Here is a 19,560-nt window from a genome sequence, read left to right as displayed (position 1 = left end):
GACGGAGGCAGCCCAGCGAGACGACCAACACATGGCTCCTATAAGCGTCCTGGTGGCACTGTTGAAGAGTCATTCATTCGTTTATTCGATTGTATGTACTGAACATTTACTGTTTGCAGAGCACTGAACTAAGCACTTGGGAGAGGACGATACAACAATAAAAAGATACATTTCCTGCCCACAGTGAGCTTCTGGACTGGACGGTTGGTGGGGTGACCAGTTGTGGAGTGGCACTTGGGGCTGATGTTCTTAACTCGAAGTCAGTCAGTTAATTGTATGTATTGAGCACTTACTGTGTGCAGAGCACTGCACAAAGCACTTGAGAGAGTACAATATAAGAGTAAACAGACACATTCCCTGCCCACAATCTCCTTACGGTCTAGAGGACTGCAAGTCAAGGACTGCAAGTCAACGGCCGCAGGTCCGACCCAGGCCGTGGAGGGCTTCCCCCGGGTAGGGCAGTGGCCAGCTGCAGGGCACCCTCTGGAGCTGCCGTAAAGGTGTCTGAGTCTAGGTACCTTTCCTGTTGTGGATGGGGGACATGGAGACCCCAGCCACAACCCAGTGTGGGGCGCTTACACCATCCACGCCCCTGCATAGCCATTGCAGAACTTCTGGGAATTCCACAAAACCATCTGGCCCTGGTCTGCTTGAGCTAACCTTTCCCCTCAAAAGAATGCGAGGAATGTCCCCTGTCCCCCCCAGGGGTCCCGGAGGCTGGCTGGATCCCAGATGTGGGGCCGAACGGCCTGGTGTCTTGGTGATGCTACCCTGAAGTGGTTTTCCCTGGGCCTATAGGGGCAGGGGCTGCTCCAGCAAGCTCTGAGTCAGTCGGACAGACTGTCTAGCCAGCGCAAGACCAGGCCCGAGCTTTGGTTTCACTTGCCAAATGACTCTAAAGCCCCCTTTGCAAACTGACCAACGAGAATGTGAGAGTGTGAGGGGAAACAGGACACCTCCCCTCCACCCAGCAGGATGCACCCCAGGTCCTGGAGTAACCCTCTTGCCTCCTGCATCCAGCTGCTCGCTTCAACCAGGGTCTCCATCTCAGCCTCCCTCCCGTGGGTGATGGGTGCGACAGTGTGGGGAGCAGGCTGGGACCAGTCAGTCGGCCAGTCATATTTATGGAACGCTTACTGTGTGCAGAGCACCATACTAAACGCTTGCAGGACTACATTATTACGGACACATTTCCCTGCCCACAGTGAGCTTGCAGTCTAGAAGACCAGTGTTTATAGACATTCAGGGGTGTGCTACCCCTCCACACATACCCATCCCTGCCTCTTCCCTAGTCAATGAATGATATTTACTGAGTGCCTACTCTGTACAAACCATGGCACTAAAAACTTGGGAGAGTACAAAAGGATGAGTAGACTTGATCCCTGTCCTCAAGGAGCTTACGCTATAGCAGGGGAAATAGACATTAAAATAAATTACAGTTGGGGTAAGTGCTTAGGGGGTGCACAGGTGAGGCAGTAGGGATGGAAAATGGAGTGAGGAGAAGAGAGATTAGTCAGTGAGGTCTTCCTGGGGAAGATGTGATTTTAATAATACTTTTCTAATGGTATTTGTTAAGCCCTTTTCTATGTCCCAGGTACTGTACAAAGCACTGGGGCAGTCCCACATAGGGCCCACAGACATTCATTCCTTCCTTCATTCTTTCAGTGGCATTTATTGAGTGCTACTGTGTGCAGGGAACTGTAGTAAGCACTTAGGAGAGTACAAAATAACAGACACATTCCCTGCCCACAGTGAGCTTACAGTCTGGGGGAGACAGACATTAATATAAAAAAATAAATTACAGGTATGTACATAAGTGCTGTAGGACTGAGAGTGGGAATGAGTAAAGAGAGGAAGTCAAAGAGACGCAGAGGAGAGTGGGAGAAGAGGAAAGGAGGGTTTATTCAGAAAAGGCCTCTCGGAGGAGATGTGTCTTCAGTAAGGCTTTGAAGTGGGGGAGGGATGGTGTTCCAGGCCAGAGACAGGACACGGCTAAGAGTTTGGTGGTGAGATAGACAAGATTGAGGTTCAGTGAGAAGGTTAGCATTGAGGAGTGAAGTGTGCAGGTTGGGTTGTAGTAGGAGAGTAGCAGGGTGAGATAGGAGGGGACAAGGTGATGGAGTGCTTTGAAGCCAATGGTCAGGAATTTTTTGTGATACGTAGGCAGATGGGCAGGCACTGGAGTTGCTTGAACATTTTTGTAGAAAAATGATCCAGGTAGCCGAGTGAAGTATGGACTAGAGTGGGAAGAGACAGGAGACTGGGAAGTCTTCAAGGAGGCTGGTAGTGTAATCAAGGTGGGATAGGATAAGTGATTGTATCAATGTGGTAGTAGTTTGAATGGAGAGGAACGGGTAGATTTTAGAGATGTTGTAAAGGTGGGACTGACAGGATTTAGTGATGGATTGAATATGTGGGTTGAATAAGAGAGAGAGGAGTCAAGGACGACACCAAGGTTAATGGGCCTGTGAAACAGGAAGGATGTTGATGCCATCTACAGTGATAGGAAAGTCAGGGGGAAGACAAGGTTTGGGATAGAAGATAAGGAGTTCTGTTTTAGACGTGTTAAGCTTGAGGCGATGGTAGGACGTCCAAGTAGAGATGTCTTGAAGGAAGGCAGGAGGAAATGCAAGACTGCAGAGAGGGAGAGAGATTAGGGCTGCAGATGTAATTTGGGTATCATTCTCATAGAGATGGTAGTTGAAGCCACGTGAGTGAATGAGTTTTCCGAGGGAGTGGGTAGAGATGGAGAATAGAAGGGGACCCAGAACTGAACCTTGAGGGACACTTATAGTTCGGGGGCGGGAGGCATAGGAGAAGCCCATGAAGGAAATTGAGAATGAATGGCCAGAGAGAGAGAACCAGGAGAGGATGGAGTGTCCCTGAAGCCAAGGTTGGATCATGTGTTCAGGAGAAGGGCATGGTCGACAGTGTCAAAGGCAGCTGAGTCATCGTGGAGGATTAGGATGGTGTAGAGGCCATTGGATTTGGCAAGAAGGAGAAGAAATCTTAATCCCCATTTTACAGAGGAGGAAACTGAGACACAGAGTAGCGAAGTGATTTGCTCAAGGTCACACATAAGAAAGTGATCTTTGACAAGCAGCAAGATGTAATGGATAGAGCATGGACCTGAGAGTCAGAAGGTCATGGGTTCTGATTCTGGCGTCCGCCACGTGTCGGCTGTGTGACCTTGGGCAAGGCACTTCACTTCTGAGACTGTGAGCGCCATGTGGGACAGGGACTGTGTCCAACCTGATTTGCTTGTGTCCACCCCAGCACCTAGTACAGTGCTTGGCACATAGAAAGTGCTTAACAAGATACTGTTATTATTATTTATCATTCTTATTATTAAATGGTGGAGCTAGGTTAAGATTGAGCCAGCCTGTGAATGGCTGCTGCTCACAGCTGCATCTTTCACTCGCTGGACCCTGATCTCTGCATCCTGGCGAAGTGGGGTCTCTGCCAGGGCAACAGAAATGCTCCCCACGTCCCAGTTTCAGGACCCACACGGAAAGTATGGGGAGACAGCAGAGGACGGGAGGCGGTGAGAAGGGCAGCAGAGAGAAGCCATTCTTACCCCCATCTCAGAGGGCATTAGAGAAGCAGTGTGGCTTTAGTAGATAGAGCACGGTCCTGGGAGTCAGGAGGACCTGGGTTCTAAATGTCTAAGAGCAGCGAAGCGACATGGCCTAGCTCAGGCCATGGGAGTCAGAGGACCTGGGTACTAATCCCTGAGAAGTAGCATGCTTAGTGGAAAGAGCACAGCCCTGGGAGTCAGTAGGATCTAGGTTCTAATCCCAGCTCTGCCACTTGTCGGCTGTGTGAGCTCGGGCAAGTCACTTGACTTCTGGGCCTCGGTTCCCTCATCTGTGAAGTGCAGATTAAGAGTGTGAGTGCCTACTGTAGGCAGAGCACTGGTTGGGGAGGTGGGCAGCACTTAATCAGGACCCGATGGCATTTCAGTCCCCATGGGGCCCTGCTCCTGGCACTAAGCCACCCTCTCCTGTCGTTCTCTCCCTACAGGACCTTTGGAAGATGGTCAGGCTGCTCAGGCGCCTCGGAGATCTCATGTCACGATGAAGGCTCCCCCCCGGGGGGCTCCCAGGGTACTCCTCTTCCACTTGGTCTGCTCCTTGGCGGCCTACGCCACCGGCGCCCGCCCTAACGCCACGGTCCCCTTTGCCCACGCGGACTACGACGGCCACCCCATGCTCTACTTCTCCGGGCGTGAGGTGGCGGCCCTGCGGCTGCAGGCGGCCGGCACCCATCGGCATATCGCGGCTCGCCTGGCGGAGGCAGCCCAGACCATGCTGGCCAGCCCTCTGGAGTACCTGCCCCCCTGGGACCCCCGGGATTTCAGCGCGCGCTGGAACGAGATCTACGGCAACAACCTGGGCGCCCTGGCCATGTTCTGCATCCTGAACCCCGACCACAGCGAGGCCCGCGAGATGGCCAAGGAGTACATGGAGAGGATGGCGGCGCAGCCTAGTTGGTAGATTTTGGGTCTTTGTGTTCTTAACGCAACCCCCTGGTGCCCTGGCAGGGAGCTGGGGAGGAGCTGGGGACGGGGGAGAGAAGACCGAGGGAACTGGCTAAGAAGGCCTTGATTAGCATTAGCCAAGTCATGGCACGTATTAACCCTCACTATGGGCCAAGCATTGGGTTTAGCACTGGGGTAGATACAAAGTAGTTAATCATATTTATTGAGTGCTTACTATGGGCAGAGCACTGTACTGAGCGCTTGGGTGAGTACACTATTAGCGACACATTCCCTGCCTATGATGAGCTTACGGTCTAGAGGGGGGAGACAGATAGCATTATGAATAAGTCATTTATCATATATAATTTAAAGAGGCGCACATAAGTGCTGTGGGGTTGGGCAAATAGCCAATTTCCAGATGTCACAGATTGAAGTGCATAGGTGACGCAGAAGGGAGAGCTAGCCGGGGAAAAGGGGGCTTCATCAGAGAAGGTGTTTTGGAGGAGATGAGATCTTAGTAATACTTTGAAAGTTGGGAGAGTGGTTGTCTGGCAAATATGGAGAGGGAGGGAGAACCAGGCTAGGGGAAGGATTTGGGAAAGGGGTTGGCAATAAGATGAGAATGGGGCATAGTGAGTAAGCTGGTACTAGAGGAGCAGAGGGTGTGGGTTGGACTGTTGTAGGAGATGAGTGAGGTGATGTGGGATGGGACAAGCTGATTGAGTCCTTTAAAGCCAATGATGAGGAGTTTCTATTTGATGTGTGGGTGGATGGACAGCCCTTGGACTTTCTGGAGAGGGGAAGACATGAACTAAATGTTTTTGTTGATACGATTCATGCAGCAGAGTGAAGTATGGATTGGAGTGGGGAGAGACAGGAAGCTGGGAGGTCCGCAGGGAGTCAGATGTAGTAGTCAAGGCAGGATAGAATAAGTATTTGGATTAGCTTGGTAGCAGTTGGGATGGAGAGGAAAGGGCAGATTTGGGCAATCTCGTGACGATAGGATTGACAGGATTTGGAGGCACATTGAATACGTGGGTGGAATGAGAGAGATGAGTCAAGAACAGAGCCAAGTTATGGGCTCGGGAGGTAGGGAGGATAGTGGTGTTGTCTACAGTGGTGAGAACAACCAAGGGGAGGATAGGGTTTGGGTGGGAAGTGCCGGAATCACACCATAGAATCTGGAACCATGCCAGCACTGGGAAGGCTGTCCTCGGTTATGAACCATGCAGACCTCCCCAGTGGCCGTTGCTGGGGTCGTCCTGCTCTCCAGCCTGGGTGAGCTTGGCCCCCACAGGGTCAGGAGGGAAAAGGATGGCCTATGTGGCTAGAAGACCCCCACCTCTGCCCGTGGATCCCGACGTCTCAGTCCCGTGGTGATGAGAGGCCAGGCTCCTGAATGAAGCGAGGGATGAAGTTGCAAGGAGTTGAGCCCATTGTAGCTGAAAGGGCCCAACCTCACCTTGGAGTAAACAGCTCCACGTCCACCTCGCTCCACCAGAACTCGCTTCCTCAAGGACAGCACCAGCCAGGTTGGACACAGTCCATCTCCCACTTGGGACTCACAGTCCTAATTCCCGGTTTACAGGTGAAGGAACTGAGGCACAGAGAACTGAAGTGATTTGCCCAAGGTCGTACAGTGGACAAGTGGCAGAGCTGGGATTAGAACCCAGCTCCTTCTGACTCCCAGGCCAGTGCTCTGTCCACTAGGCCATGCTGCATCTCTGCTTCACACTGCTTACTGTGTGCAGAACACTGTACTAAGCGCTTGGGAGAACACCATACAACAGAGTTGTAGACACGTCACCTGCCCACAATGAGCTAAAAACCTAAAGGAAAGTCACTGTTGACCACCTCCTTCTCCTAGAAACATTTCCCAAACTTGGCTTCACTGACATTGTCCTCTCCTGCCTCTCCTCATATCTCCTTGGCTGCTCATTATCAGTCTCTTTAACAGGCCCCTCGTCTGCCTCCCACCACCTAACTGTGGAAGTTCCTCAAGGTTCAGTTCTTGGGGTCCCTTCTGTGCTCCGTCTACAACTGCTCCTTTGGAGAACTCATTCACTCCCATGGCTTCAACTACCATCTCTTTGCAGGTGATTCCCAAATCTACATCTCCAGCTATGATTTCTCTCGTCTTGGATTTCCTCCTGCTCTCATGTTAGCTCTACTTGGATATCCCACCAACACCTCAGACTTAACATGTCCAAAACAGAACTTCTCGTATTTCCACCCAAACCCTGTCCTCCCCTTGACTCTCCCATCAGTGTAGATAGCACCACCGACTTTGGCATTAGCTTAAGTCATCTCTCATTTAACACACATTTTCAGTCAATCAATTCAACCTTCACAACTATACTGAAATCCACTCTTTACTCTCCGTCCAGAGTGCTACCACACTGATTCATTCATTCATTCAATAGTATTTGTTGAGCGCTTACTATGTGCAGAGCACTGCACTAAGCACTTAATAATAATAATAATAATAATGTTGGTATTTGTTAAGCGCTTACTATGTGCCGAGCACTGTTCTAAGCGCTGGGGTAGACATAGGGGAATCAGGTTGTCCCACGTGGGGCTCACAGTCAATCCCCATTTTACAGATGAGAGAACTGAGGCACAGAGAAGTTAAGTGATTTCCCACAGTCACACAGCCGGCAAGTGGCAGAGCTGGGATTCGAACTCATGAGCCCTGACTCCAAAGCCCATGCTCTTTCCACTGAGCCACGCTGCTTCGACACTTGAAAAGTACAATTCGGTAACAGATAGAGACAATCCCTGCCCAATAACGGGCTCACTGATCTAAGACCCTGTCCTATCCCGCCTTTGATTATTCCATCAGCCACCTGGCTGACCTCCTTGCCTCCTGTCTCTCCACTCCAGTCCATACTTCCCTCTGCTGCCCAGCTCATTTTTCTACAAAACCATTCAGTCCTTGTTTCCTCAGTCTTCAAGAACCTCCAGTGGTTGCCCATCCACCTCTGCATCAAACAGAAACTCCTAAACATAGGCTTTAAAGCACTCAATCACCTTACTGCCTCCTACCTTACCTCCCTGATTTCATACTACAACCCAGCCCAAACACTTCACTCCTCTAATGCCAACCTACTCACTGTACCTTTATGTCATCTATCTTACTGCCGACCCCTCAACCCACATCCTGCTTCTGGCCTGTACCACCCTCCTTCAGATTGCATCTGACAATCACTCTCTCCTCTTTCAAAACCTTTCTGCCAACATGTCTCCTCCAAGAGACCTTCCCTGACTAAGCCCTCATTTCTTCTTCTCCCACTCCCTTCTGTGACAGCCTTGTGCTTGAAATTGCACCCTTTGTTCACCCCTCCCTCAGTCATCCAGCACTTATTTACATGTCTGTGATTATATTAATGTCTGTAATTTATTCATTAGACTGTAAACTCACTGTGGGCAGAGAACGTATCTACCAACTCTGTTATTTTTGTACTCTCCCAAGCACTTAATATAATGCTCTGCCCACAGTAAGCTCTCAGTGATTGATATCACCCCCATTTTACAGATGAGGTATCTGAAGCATGGAGAAATGAATTGATTTGCCCAAGATTACACAGCAGGCAAGTGGCAGAGACAGGATTAGAACCAGGTCCTCTGAGTCCCAGGCCCGTGCTCTCTCCATTGGGCCACACTGCTTCCTGCCTTGCACAGATAATTCAGATGATTTCCTGGAGCTTCGTGAGGGGGGTGTGTGCCAGAGAGGTCATTCCTGAGTCAGAATACTGGTACTTGGGTTGTGAGACCCTCCATCTGGAAGATTGTGGTAGCTCTGATTTCAAGGGGCAGCAGGCCAGCTCATGAAGGGCCAGGCAGCCAGGAGGTGGGGCAACAGACTCTGGCTGGACTGGGTCAGCTCGCGGGGATCCTTCTGGGACACGAGGGCCATCACGGACAGAGATTTTCAACTGGCATGGGGTGGGTGGGTAAATGCTGGAATAATAATAGCAATAATAATGATTGTGGGATTTCTTAAGCACTTGCAATAATCACTGAGGTAGATACAGTATAAGCAGATCTATAATTTATTTGTATTGATGTTTGTCTTCCCCCTCTAGACTGTAAGCTCACTGTGGGAAGGGAATGTGTCTGCTTATTGTTGTAGTGTACTTTCCTAAACACTTAGTACAGTTCTCTGCACACAGTAAGCATTCAATAAGAGAAGAAGCATGGCGCAGTGAACAGAACACAGGCCTGGGAGTCATGAGGTCACAGGTTCTAACCCTGACTCTACCACTTTTCTACTGTGTGACCTTGAACAAGACACTTTATTTCTTTGCCTCAGTTACCTAATCTGTAAATGGGGTCTAGACTGTGAGCCCCATGATGGTCAGGGACTGTGTCCAGTCCAATTTGTATCTACCCCAGCACTTAATACAATTTCTAGCACCTAGTAAGCGCTTAACAAATACCATAATAGCTATTATTATTACAATTACTCGTTTCAACCTCTCAGTCTCTTAACGGCTCCTTCCCTTCTTCCTTCAAACCTGCTCAATCAATCAATCAATCAATCAATCAGTGGTATTCATTGAGTGCTCAAGTTTCCCCTCCACCTCCTCCAACGCAATCTCTCTGCTCCCATCCCTGTCCAAACTCCAGGCACTGGTCATTTTCCACTTGCTGCCTTTATTTCCTCTCTGTCAACTCTCTTCTTTTTTATAATGGTATTTGTTAAGTTTTTACTGTGTTTCATTCATTCATTCAATAGCATTTATTGAGCGCTTACTATGTGCAGAGCACTGTACTAAGCGCTTGGAATGTACAATTCGGCAACAGATAGAGACAGTCCCTGCCCATTGATGGTCTTACAGTCTAATTGGGGGAGACAGATAAAAGCAATAGCAATAAATAGAACCAAGGGGATGTACATCTCATTAACAAAATAAATAGGGTAATAAAAATATATACAAATGAGCAGATGAGCACAGTGCTGAGGGGAGGGGAAGGGAGAGGGGGAGGAGCGGTGAGCGGGGAGGGTGTGTTTCAGACACTGTACTAAGCATTGGGGTAGATAGAAGCTAATCAGTTGGACACAGTCCTTGTCCCAAGTGGGGCTCACAGCCCTAGTCCCCATTTTACAGTTGAGGCAACTAAGGCACAGAGAAGTGAAGTGACTTGCCAAAGGTCACATAGCAGAGTCAGAATTAGATCTCAGGTCCTATTAACTCCCAGGCCTGGGCTGTATCCACTAGGCAGTGCTGTTCCTCATTTCTCATTCCTCTCCACTTCAAGCAAAAAATTCCTCTCAATTAACTTCGAGCCTCACTCCCAACTTTCCTACCTTAATATGTTTGTTCTTTTCACCAACTCCTTTTTTTTTAATGGTATTTGTTAAGTAAGTGCTAACTGTATGCCAGGGCAACATTTCAAGTGATGGGGTAGATACAAGGTAATCAGTTTGGACACAGTCTATGTCCCCCGTGAAGCTCACAGTCTTAATTCCCATTTTACAGATGAGGGAACTGAGGCACAGAGAAGTGAAGTGACTTATTGTTCTTGTCTGTCCGTCTCCCCCCGATTGGACTGTAAGCCCGTCAGACGGCAGGGACTGTCTCTATCTGTTGCCGACTTGTTCATTCCAAGCGCTTAGTACAGTGCTCTGCACATAGTAAGCGCTCAATAAATACTACTGAATGTTAGTCACACAGTAGACAAGTGACAGAGCCGGGGTTGGAACCCAAATCCTTCTGACTCCCAGGCCTGTGCTCTCTCCATTAGATCTCACTGCCTCTCTACTATTCCGCAGATCACTCTCTTCATTCTTCCCAAGTTCATCTTCTTCCTGAATCCCTTTCTTAACTCTTCTATCTTCCTGCCTAGTTCATGCTGTTTCCTCCAGACAGAAACTCCCTCCCCCCCGGCCAAAATTCAGTAGAACTCGGCCCTCCTTTTTTTCAGTGCCCTTCTAAAATCCCACTTTCTCCAACAAGCCTTCCACAATTAATTCCCAACAGCCCAAGTTATATAAACACACCAGTCACCTCTAGCTGCCTGGTCTCTTCATTCCCACCCACACCCCCCTCGGGCCTCTGACCAGCCCTCAGAGCTTCCGAGCAGCTGGGAAGACCCAAAATAGGGAGTTTCTGACCCCATTTGCTCTTCTCTGCCTGCCCAACCTCCCAACCCGCCTATCCCCCAAAAGTCTCTTACGTTCTCACCCCTCCCTCACAATGAATCCCGGGCCCCTGGGTGCAGCACTGTGGATCAGAGTACAGCTGCCTGCCCTTTTCTGCCTGAAACCTTTCCCTAAAACGTAAGTTTCTGGTCATTTCTCTTATCTCCTCCTCCGCCCCAATTCCTGGAAATCTGAACATGGCACTGTATTGCCCTGCCTGGGGGGCAAGGAGGGGTGGAGAGGGGTAGTTCCCCTCCCCTGCCTTCCCTCCCCCTCATCCCCTTCGACCAGAGGCCCTAGGGGAGTTGCAGCTGGGGTGAGCCATTTCTTCCCTTCATTTGTAATGCTTTTTTGGTTTGTGAATCAGAGCATAAATCCCTGAGAAAAGTAGTGACATCATTGCAGCCTTGGGGATGTAAGTGTTGGAAAATCAGGAAAGCATTACCTGAGGGAAAGAGAGGCAGTTTGGATTTGGGGCCCTGAGCAGTTTGAGGTTTTTACAAAGCTGCCAGCCTGTGGATTTCAGGCCTGTAGGGCAGGAGGAAGCAGGCGATGACCCGAGGACATTCTTCAGTACACTAAGGGACAATTGTGTCACTGAGCACCACCATGTGCCCAGGTGGTACTGGGTGCCCACTGGGTGCAGAGCACTGCACTGAGCACTCGTGGGGCCAAAAGCACTGTACTGAGCACTCACTGTGTTGAGAGCACTCTTCTGGGTATCCTCTAGGTACCTCTAGTCCCCCTGGTGACTGTAGCACTGTAGCACTCTCACTGTGTTGAGAGCACTCTTCTGGGTATCCTCTAGGTACCTCTAGTCCCCCTGGTGACTGTAGCCGATTGTTCCGGACCTTTAACTCTCTCCTTAGGCCCCCTGTTCCTCCCCCTCCCCCATCTCTCACCCCCAATGATCTGGCCACCTATTTCCTCACGAAAATCAACACGATCAGGTCTGAGCTCCCCAAAGTCACCCCTCCGCCTCTCCCCTCCCCCCACCAACCCTCTCCCCTACTTTCCCATCCTTCCCTGCAGTATCCTCGGAGGAGATCTCCTCCCTCCTCGCAAGTGCCACCCCCTCCACCTGCGCCTCGGACCCCATTCCCTCTCACCTTATTAAAACCATCGTCCCTGCCCTCCTCCCTTCCTTAACTTCTATTTTTAACCACTCAATCTCCAATGGCTCCTTCCCCGCTGCCTTCAAACATGCCCACGTCTCCCCCATCCTAAAAAAACCCGCTCTTGAACCCACTTCCCCCTCCAGTTATCGCCCTATCTCCCTACTACCCTTCCTTTCCAAAATCCTAGAACGAGTCGTCTACAATCGATGCTTAGAATTCCTTAACTCCCATTCTCTCCTAGACCCCCTCCGATCTGGCTTCCGTCCCCTCCACTCTACTGAGACTGCTCTCTCTAGGTCACCCATGACATCCTTCTTGCCAAATCCAATGGCTCCTACTCCATTCTGATCCTCCTTGACCTCTCTGCTGCCTTTGACACTGTCGACCATCCCCTCCTCCTCCACACCTTATCTCACCTTGGCTTCACGGACTCCGTCCTCTCCCGGTTCTCCTCTTACCTCTCTGGCCGGTCATTCTCGGTCTCCTTCGCTGGCGCCTCCTCCCCCTCCCATCCTTTAACTATTGGAGTTCCTCAAGGGTCAGTTCTTGGCCCTCTTCTGTTCTCCATTTACACTCCCTCCCTCGGTGAACTCATTCGCTCTCACGGCTTCGACTACCATCTCTACGCAGATGACACGCAGATCTTCATCTCCGCCCCTGTCCTCTCCCCCTTCCTTCAGGCTTGCATCTCCTCCCGCCTCCGGGACGTCTCCGCCTGGATGTTGGCCCGCCACCTAAAACTCAACATGAGCAAGACTGAGCTCCTCATCTTCCCTCCCAAACCCGGTCCTCTCCCAGACTTCTCTATCACCGTGGATGGCACGACCATCCTTCCCGTCTCTCGGGCCCGCGATCTCAGTGTCATCCTTGACTCGTCCCTCTCGTTCACCCCACGCATCCTATCCGTTACCGAGACCTGCCAGTTTCACCTTTACAATATCGCCAAGATCCGCCCTTTCCTCTCCACCCAAATGGCTACCTTACTGCTACGGGCTCTCGTTATATCCCGGCTAGACTACTGTGTCAGCCTTCTCTCTGACCTCCCTCCCTCCTCTCTCGCCCCGCTCCGGTCTATTCTTCACTCCGCTGCCCGGCTCATCTTCCTGCAGAAACGATCTGGGCGTGTCACTCCCCTTCTTAAATAACTCCAGTGGTTGCCTATCAACCTCCGCTCCAAACAAAAACTCCTCACTCTAGGCTTCGAGGTTCTACATCACCTTGCCCCTTCCTACCTCTCCTCCCTTCTCTCTTTCTACCGCCCACCCCGCACGCTCCACTCCTTCACCGCCCACCTCCTCACCGTCCCTCGGTCTCGCCTATCCCGCCGACCCGTCGACCCCCGGGCCACGTCCTCCCGCGGTCCTGGAACGCCCTCCCTCCTCACCTCCGCCAAACTGATTCTCTTCCCCTCTTCAAAACCCTACTTAAAACTCACCTCCTCCAAGAAGCCTTCCCAGACTGAGCTCCTCTTCTCCCTCTACTCCCTCTGCCACCCCCCCCTTACCTCTCCGCAGCTAAACCCTCTTTTTCCCCCTTTCCCTCTACTCCTCCACCTCTCCCTTCCCATCCCCACAGCACTGTACTCGTCCGCTCAACTGTATATATTTCCATTACCCTATTTATTTTGTTAATGAATTGTACATTGCCTTGATTCTATTTAGTCGCCATTGTTTTTACGAGATGTTCTTCCCCTTGACTCTATTTATCGCCATTGTTCTTGTCTGTCCGTCTCCCCCGATTAGACCGTAAGCCCATCAAACGGCAGGGACTGTCTCTATCTGTTGCCGACTTGTTCATTCCAAGCACTTAGTACAGTGCTCTGCACATAGTAAGCACTCAATAAATACTATTGAATGAATGAATGTAGCAGTATCTGGAAGGGAAAACATTTTGGATTATGATGGTATTTGTTAAGCGCTTACTATGTGTCAAGCTCTCTTCTAAGCCTTGGGGTAGATACAAGCTAATCAGGTTGGACACAGTCTATGTCCCACATGGGGTTCACAGTTTCTATCCCCATTTTACAGATGAGGTAAATGAGGCACAGAGAACTTAAGTGACTCACCCAAGGTCACACAGCTAAGTGGCAGAGCCGGGATTAGAACTCAGGGCCTTCTGGCTCCCAGGCCCGGGCTCTATCCACTAGACCATGCTGCTTCTCAGTGTGGTAGAGCCATGGTGGCATCTCCTTTAGAAGCCCTCGAGTCCCTGCTGTGCCCTATTTCACCCCTTCATGCCTCAAAAAATAGTGTGTGATTTGCTAGGTTTCCAGACTGTAAGCTCCTTCTTTAGACTGTAAGCTACTTGTGGGCAGGGAGCATTTCTTCCAACTCTATTATATTGTTCTCTCCCAAGTGCTTAGTACAGTGTTTTGCACACAGTAAGTCCCCAATAAATATCATTGATTGATTCTGGATAGAAGAGACCATGGTAACCACTTGCCTCTGATTAGCCTGGAGGGAAGGGAGCATGGGAGAGAGATGAGCCAGGAGATGCGGGGCGCTGGAACAGGATGGTGAAGGAAGAGAAGGGGAGGTCAGGAAAGATGACAATGACTGCTGTGGGGGAGAAGAACTAATATTGATAATGATAATAATTATAATGATGGTATTTGTTAAGCGCTTACTATGTGTCAAGCCCTGTTCATAGCTGTGAGGTAGATAGAAGATAATCAGGTTGAACACAGTCCCTGTCCCACATGGGGCTCCCGGTCTTAATCCCTGTTTTACAGATGAAGTATCTGAGGTCCAGAGAAATTAAGTGAGTTGCCCAAGGTCAGACAACAGACAGGTGATGGAGCTAGGATTTAGAACCTTGATCCTTCTGACTCTCAGGCCCATGCTCCATCCACTAGGCCATGCTGCTTCCCAGATTAGGCCATGCTTCTTCCCATAATAATAATTATCATGGTGGTATTTGTTAAACACTTACTGTGTGCCAAGCACTGTAGTAAACTCTGGAATAGCTACACTGCATACAGATCAAAGTCCTTTTCCTCCATGGGACGCAAAGTCTAAGGGAGGCTGGGGAGCAAGTATTTATTCCCAATATACAGATGAGGAAACTTCCCTGCAGACTGATCAGAGGTAAATGGTTACCATGGTCTCCTTTATCCAGAATCAATGAATCAATCAATGATATTTACAAAACACTGTACTAAAGCACTTGGGAGAGAACAGTATAATAGAGTTGGTAGACACGATCCCTGCTCAGAAGTAGCTTACAGTCCAAAGGAGGAGTTTACAGTCCAGAAACCTAGAAAATCCCCAAATGCTATTTTTGCACAGGAGGGACTCCAGGAAGCAGCGTGGCTCAGTGGAAAGAGCACGGGCTTTGGAGTCAGAGGTCATGGGTTCGAATCCCGGCTCTTCCACTAGTCAGCTATGTGACTTTGGGCAAGTCACTTAACTTCTCGGTGCCTCAGTTACCTCATCTGTAAAATGGGGATTAAGACTGTGAGCCCCACGTGGGACAACCTGATTCGCCTGTATCTACCCCAGCGCTTAGAACAGTGCTCGGCACATAGTAAGCACTGAACAAATGCCAACATTATTATTATTATTACTATTAAAGGAGGGGTTACTATGGCTCTACTACACTGAGAAGCAGCACGGTCTAATGGATAGAGTCCGGGGCCTGGGAGAAGAAGAAACAAAGAAGTGAAGTAATTTGCCCGGGGTCACACAGCAAGCCCGTGGAAGAGCCAGGATTAGAACCCGGGTTCCCTGACTTCCAGGCCTCGGGCTCCTCTTTCCACTAGGCTGCAGATTTGGGAGATGAGAAAGGAAGAGGGAAGGGAGTCGGAGGAGTTTGCTCCAGACTCTGGTCTCCCTCTGGAGGAATCACAGGGAATAACAAATCACCTGGAGAGGAGGCTGCCGGGTTGGAGAGAAATGCCCTTTGTCCTGCCCCCCAGGACTCCAGGTAGTTTTGCTGTCCAGCCACAACAGAAGAGAAGGGGACACCCCTAAGTTCCGGCTAGTCCACTGGATAGCAGCATGACCGGCAGCATCTTGCTGGGTAGTACTCTCCCAAGCATTTAGTACATTGCTTTGCACACAATAAGCTCTCAGTAAATACGATCGAATGGATAAATGTTCAGTCTTGGGTAACCTGTACGCAGATCTTATCGACCGGCACAGGTGACTAGATGGGGAGACTTTGTCCTCGGTGAACCCTGGTGGGGAGCCTAGCAATGTATAGGATACCCTTTGGACGGTCGGTCAGTCATATTTACTGAGCAATTACCATGCAAAGAGCACTGTATTGAGCACTTGGGAGAATACAGGATAACAATATAACAGACACATTCCCTGCCCACAGTTAGCTTACGGTCTAGAGGATTGGCCCAAACAACTGCTCAAAACCCTCAAGCTCTTGCCATCAAAGGAGAGGTGTTTGACCCAAGGTGGTATGGAGGGATGCGGAACTTGAATCTCTGCCCTGTTTGGCTCCTTGGACCCTTCTCGGGGGTGCACTCCCCACCTGGGTTAGAGTTGGGAGTCTGAAACACAGGCCCCGCCTGACTCCCGGCCCTGGAGCTGTTCCACGTCGGTCTATCATCCCTGAGCGCTTACTGTGTGCAGAGCACTGTACTAAGCACTTGGGAGAGTGCAATACAACAAAGTTGGTAGATACGTTCCCTGCCCACAGTGCACTTAAAGCAAGCGCCACGATGTCAAATGGGGATTCATTTCTGGAGACAGTGTTGGCCGCCATTGCGTTTCTGGCCTGGACTCTGGCCAGTGGCACAACATCCCTGAGGCCCTCTGGGCTGCTGTCACCATGATTTCATGAATCGGTCACTGCAGGAAGATAGAGCGCTATTGATTTGGCTTGTGGGGCTCACCCAGGACTTGTAACCCTAGGAAAACCACAGCCCCGTGATTCTGATTCTCGTTCATTGACCAGGATCTGACCTATGGATTAGCTCACTCTGTAAAACGGCCATCGGGGCATTGTTTTTTAACGTCCCACCCTCAAGTGATGTTTCCACAATGGGTTGGGAAGCAGCTTGGCCTAGTGGAGAGTATGGGCCTGGGAGTCAGAAGGAGCTGCATTCTATTCCTGGCTCCACTGCTTGTCTACTGTGTGACCTAGGGCAAGTTATTTCACTGAGGTAACTTCCTTAGTTACCTCATCTATAAAATGGAGATTAAGACTGTGAGTTCCAGGGGGGACAGGGTCTGTATCCAACCCCATTGACTTGTATCTACTCCAATGCTTAATAGAGTGCCTGGCACATAGTAAGTGCATAATAAATGGCCCACTTAATGCTGTGTCACTAAATCCAAAGAGACTCTGTCCCACCTCCACTGAGCATGGAGTGGGAGTGCTGCAACCTCAAGCCAGAGCCGACAGACAAATATAATAATGTTGGTATTTGTTAAGCGCTTACTATGTGCAGAGCACTGTTCTAAGCGCTGGGGGAGATACAGGGTAATCAGGTTGTCCCACATGAGGCTCACAGTTAATTCCCATTTTACAGATGAGGTAACTGAGGCACAGAGAAGTTAAGTGACTTGCCCACAGTCACACAGCTGACAAGTGGCAGAGCCGGGAGTCAAACCCCTGACCTCTGACTCCGAAGCCCGGGCTCCTTCCACTGAGCCACGCTCCTTCCCCATAATAATGCTGGTATTTGTTAAGCACTTACTATGTGCAGAGCACTGTTCTAAGTGCTGAGGTAGATACAGGGTAATCAAGTTGTCCCACGTGAGGCTCACAGTTAATCCCCATTTTACAGATGAGGGAACTTAGGCCCAGAGAAGTTAAGTGACTTGCCCACAGTCACACAGCTGACAAGTGGCGGAGCTGGGATTCGAACCCATGACCTCTGACTCCCAAGCTCGGGCTCTTTCCACTGAGCCACGCTGCTTCCCCAACATCCCATATATCCCAACCGTCGGGATGGAAATGGCCTGAAATGAGGATCTAAGCAGACTCAGAAGGGGAATTACTCAAGAAAGGGCAGGAACCTGAAGCTAGGATACCCAAATCTACATCTCCAGCCCTTATCTCTCTCCCACGCTTGCAGTCTCGCATTTCCTCCTGCCTTCAAGCCATCTCTGTTTGGTTGTCCTCCTGTAACCTCAAACTGAGCATGTCCAAAACAGAGCTCCTTATCTTCCCACCCAAACCTTGTCATCCTCCTGACTTTCCCATCACTGTGGCAGCACCACCATCCTTCCTATCTCATAACCTCTCGACCCCACTTCCCCTTCCATTTATCGCCCTATCTCCCTACTACCCTTCCTTTCCAAAATCCTACTACGAGTCGTCTACACTCGCTGTTTAGAATTCCTTAACTCCCATTCTCTCCTGGACCCCCTCCAACCTGGCTTCCGTCCTCTCCACTCTACCGAGACTGCTCTCTCTAAGGTCACCCATCACCTCCGTCTTGCCAAATCCAATGGCTCCTACTCCATTCTAATCCTCCTTGACCTATCAGCTGCTTTTGACACTGTCGACCATTCCCTTCTCCTCCACACCTTATAATAATAATAATAATAATGTTGGTATTTGTTAAGCGCTTACTATGTGCAGAGCACTGTTCTAAGCTCTGGGGTAGACACTGGAGAATCAGGTTGTCCCACGTGGGGCTCACAGTCTTCACCCCCATTTTACAGATGAGGTAACTGAGGCACAGAGAAGTGAAGTGACTTGCCCAAGGTCACACAGCAGACAAGTGGCAGAGCTGGGATTTGAACTCATGACCTCTGACTCCAAATCCCATGCTCTTTCCACTGAGCCACGCTGCTTATCTCACCTTGGCTTCACGGACTCCGTCCTCTCCTGGTTCTCCTCTTATCTCTCTGGCCATTCTCGGTCTCCTTCAAAGGTGCCTCCTCCCCCTCCCATCCTTTAACTGTTGGAGTTCCTCAAGGGTCAGTTCTTGGCCCTCTTCTGTTCTCCATTTACACTCACTCCCTCGGTGAACTCATTCGTTCTCATGACTTTGACTACCATCTCTACACAGAAGACACACAGATCTACATCTCTGCCCCTGTCCTCTCCCCCTCCCTTCAGGCTCACACCTCCTCCTGCCTCCAGGACGTCTCTACCTGGATGTCTGCCCACCACCTAAAACTCAACATGAGCGAGACTGAGCTCCTCATCTTCCCTCCCAAGCCCGGTCCTCTCCCAGACTTCCCTATCACCGTGGATGGTACGACCATCCTTCCCATCTCTCGGGCCTGCAATCTCGGTGTCATCTTTGACTCGTCTCTCTAGTTTACCCCACACATCCGATCCGTTACCAAGACCTGCCGGTCTCACCTTTATAATATCGCAAAGATCCGCCCTTTCCTCTCCACCCAAACGGCTACCTTACTGCGACGGGCTCTCGTAATATCCCGGCTAGACTACTGTGTCAGCCTTCTCTCTGGCTCCTCTCTCATCCCACTCCAGTCTGTTCTTTGCTCCGCTGCCCGGCTCATCTTCCTGCAGAAACGTTCTGGGCATGTCACTCCCCTTCTTAAAAACCTCCGGTGGTTGCCTATCAACCTCCGCTCCAAACAAAAACTCCTCACTCTAGGCTTCAGGGCTCTCCATCACCTTGCTCCTTCCTACCTCTCCTCCCTTCTCTCTTTCTACCGCCCACCCCACACGCTCCGCTCCTCCGCCGCCCACCTCCTCACCATCCCTCGGTCTCGCCTATCCCGCCGTCGACCCCTGGGCCACGTCCTCCCGCGGTCCTGGAATGCCTTCCCTCCCCACCTCCGCCAAACTAATTCTCTTCCCCTCTTCAAATGCCTACTTAAAGCTCACCTCCTCCAAAAGGCCTTCCCAGACTGAGCTCCCCCCTTTTTCCCTCT

The 19,560-nt window shown here is 50.4% G+C and overlaps 1 protein-coding gene across 2 annotated transcripts in view; it reads left to right on the top strand.

Annotated features, from left to right (window-relative positions):
- Positions 1–19,560, top strand: part of DSE (dermatan sulfate epimerase) — a 56,170-nt gene that overhangs the window by 18,585 nt on the left and 18,025 nt on the right. The window contains exon 2 of one of the 2 annotated variants that reach the window (XM_029053974.2): positions 4,024–4,492. In XM_029053974.2, the coding sequence (XP_028909807.1) occupies positions 4,077–4,492 (416 nt within the window). In that variant the 5' untranslated portion in view covers positions 4,024–4,076. Of the gene's footprint in view, positions 1–4,023; positions 4,493–19,560 lie in introns of those variants that run through there. The other variant, XM_029053977.1, reaches the window with a different exon arrangement.

The sequence above is a fragment of the Ornithorhynchus anatinus genome, chromosome 2, assembly GCF_004115215.2.
Source record: "Ornithorhynchus anatinus isolate Pmale09 chromosome 2, mOrnAna1.pri.v4, whole genome shotgun sequence".
Taxonomy (NCBI): domain Eukaryota; kingdom Metazoa; phylum Chordata; class Mammalia; order Monotremata; family Ornithorhynchidae; genus Ornithorhynchus; species Ornithorhynchus anatinus.
This window is presented reverse-complemented; position numbering and strand designations above follow the sequence as displayed.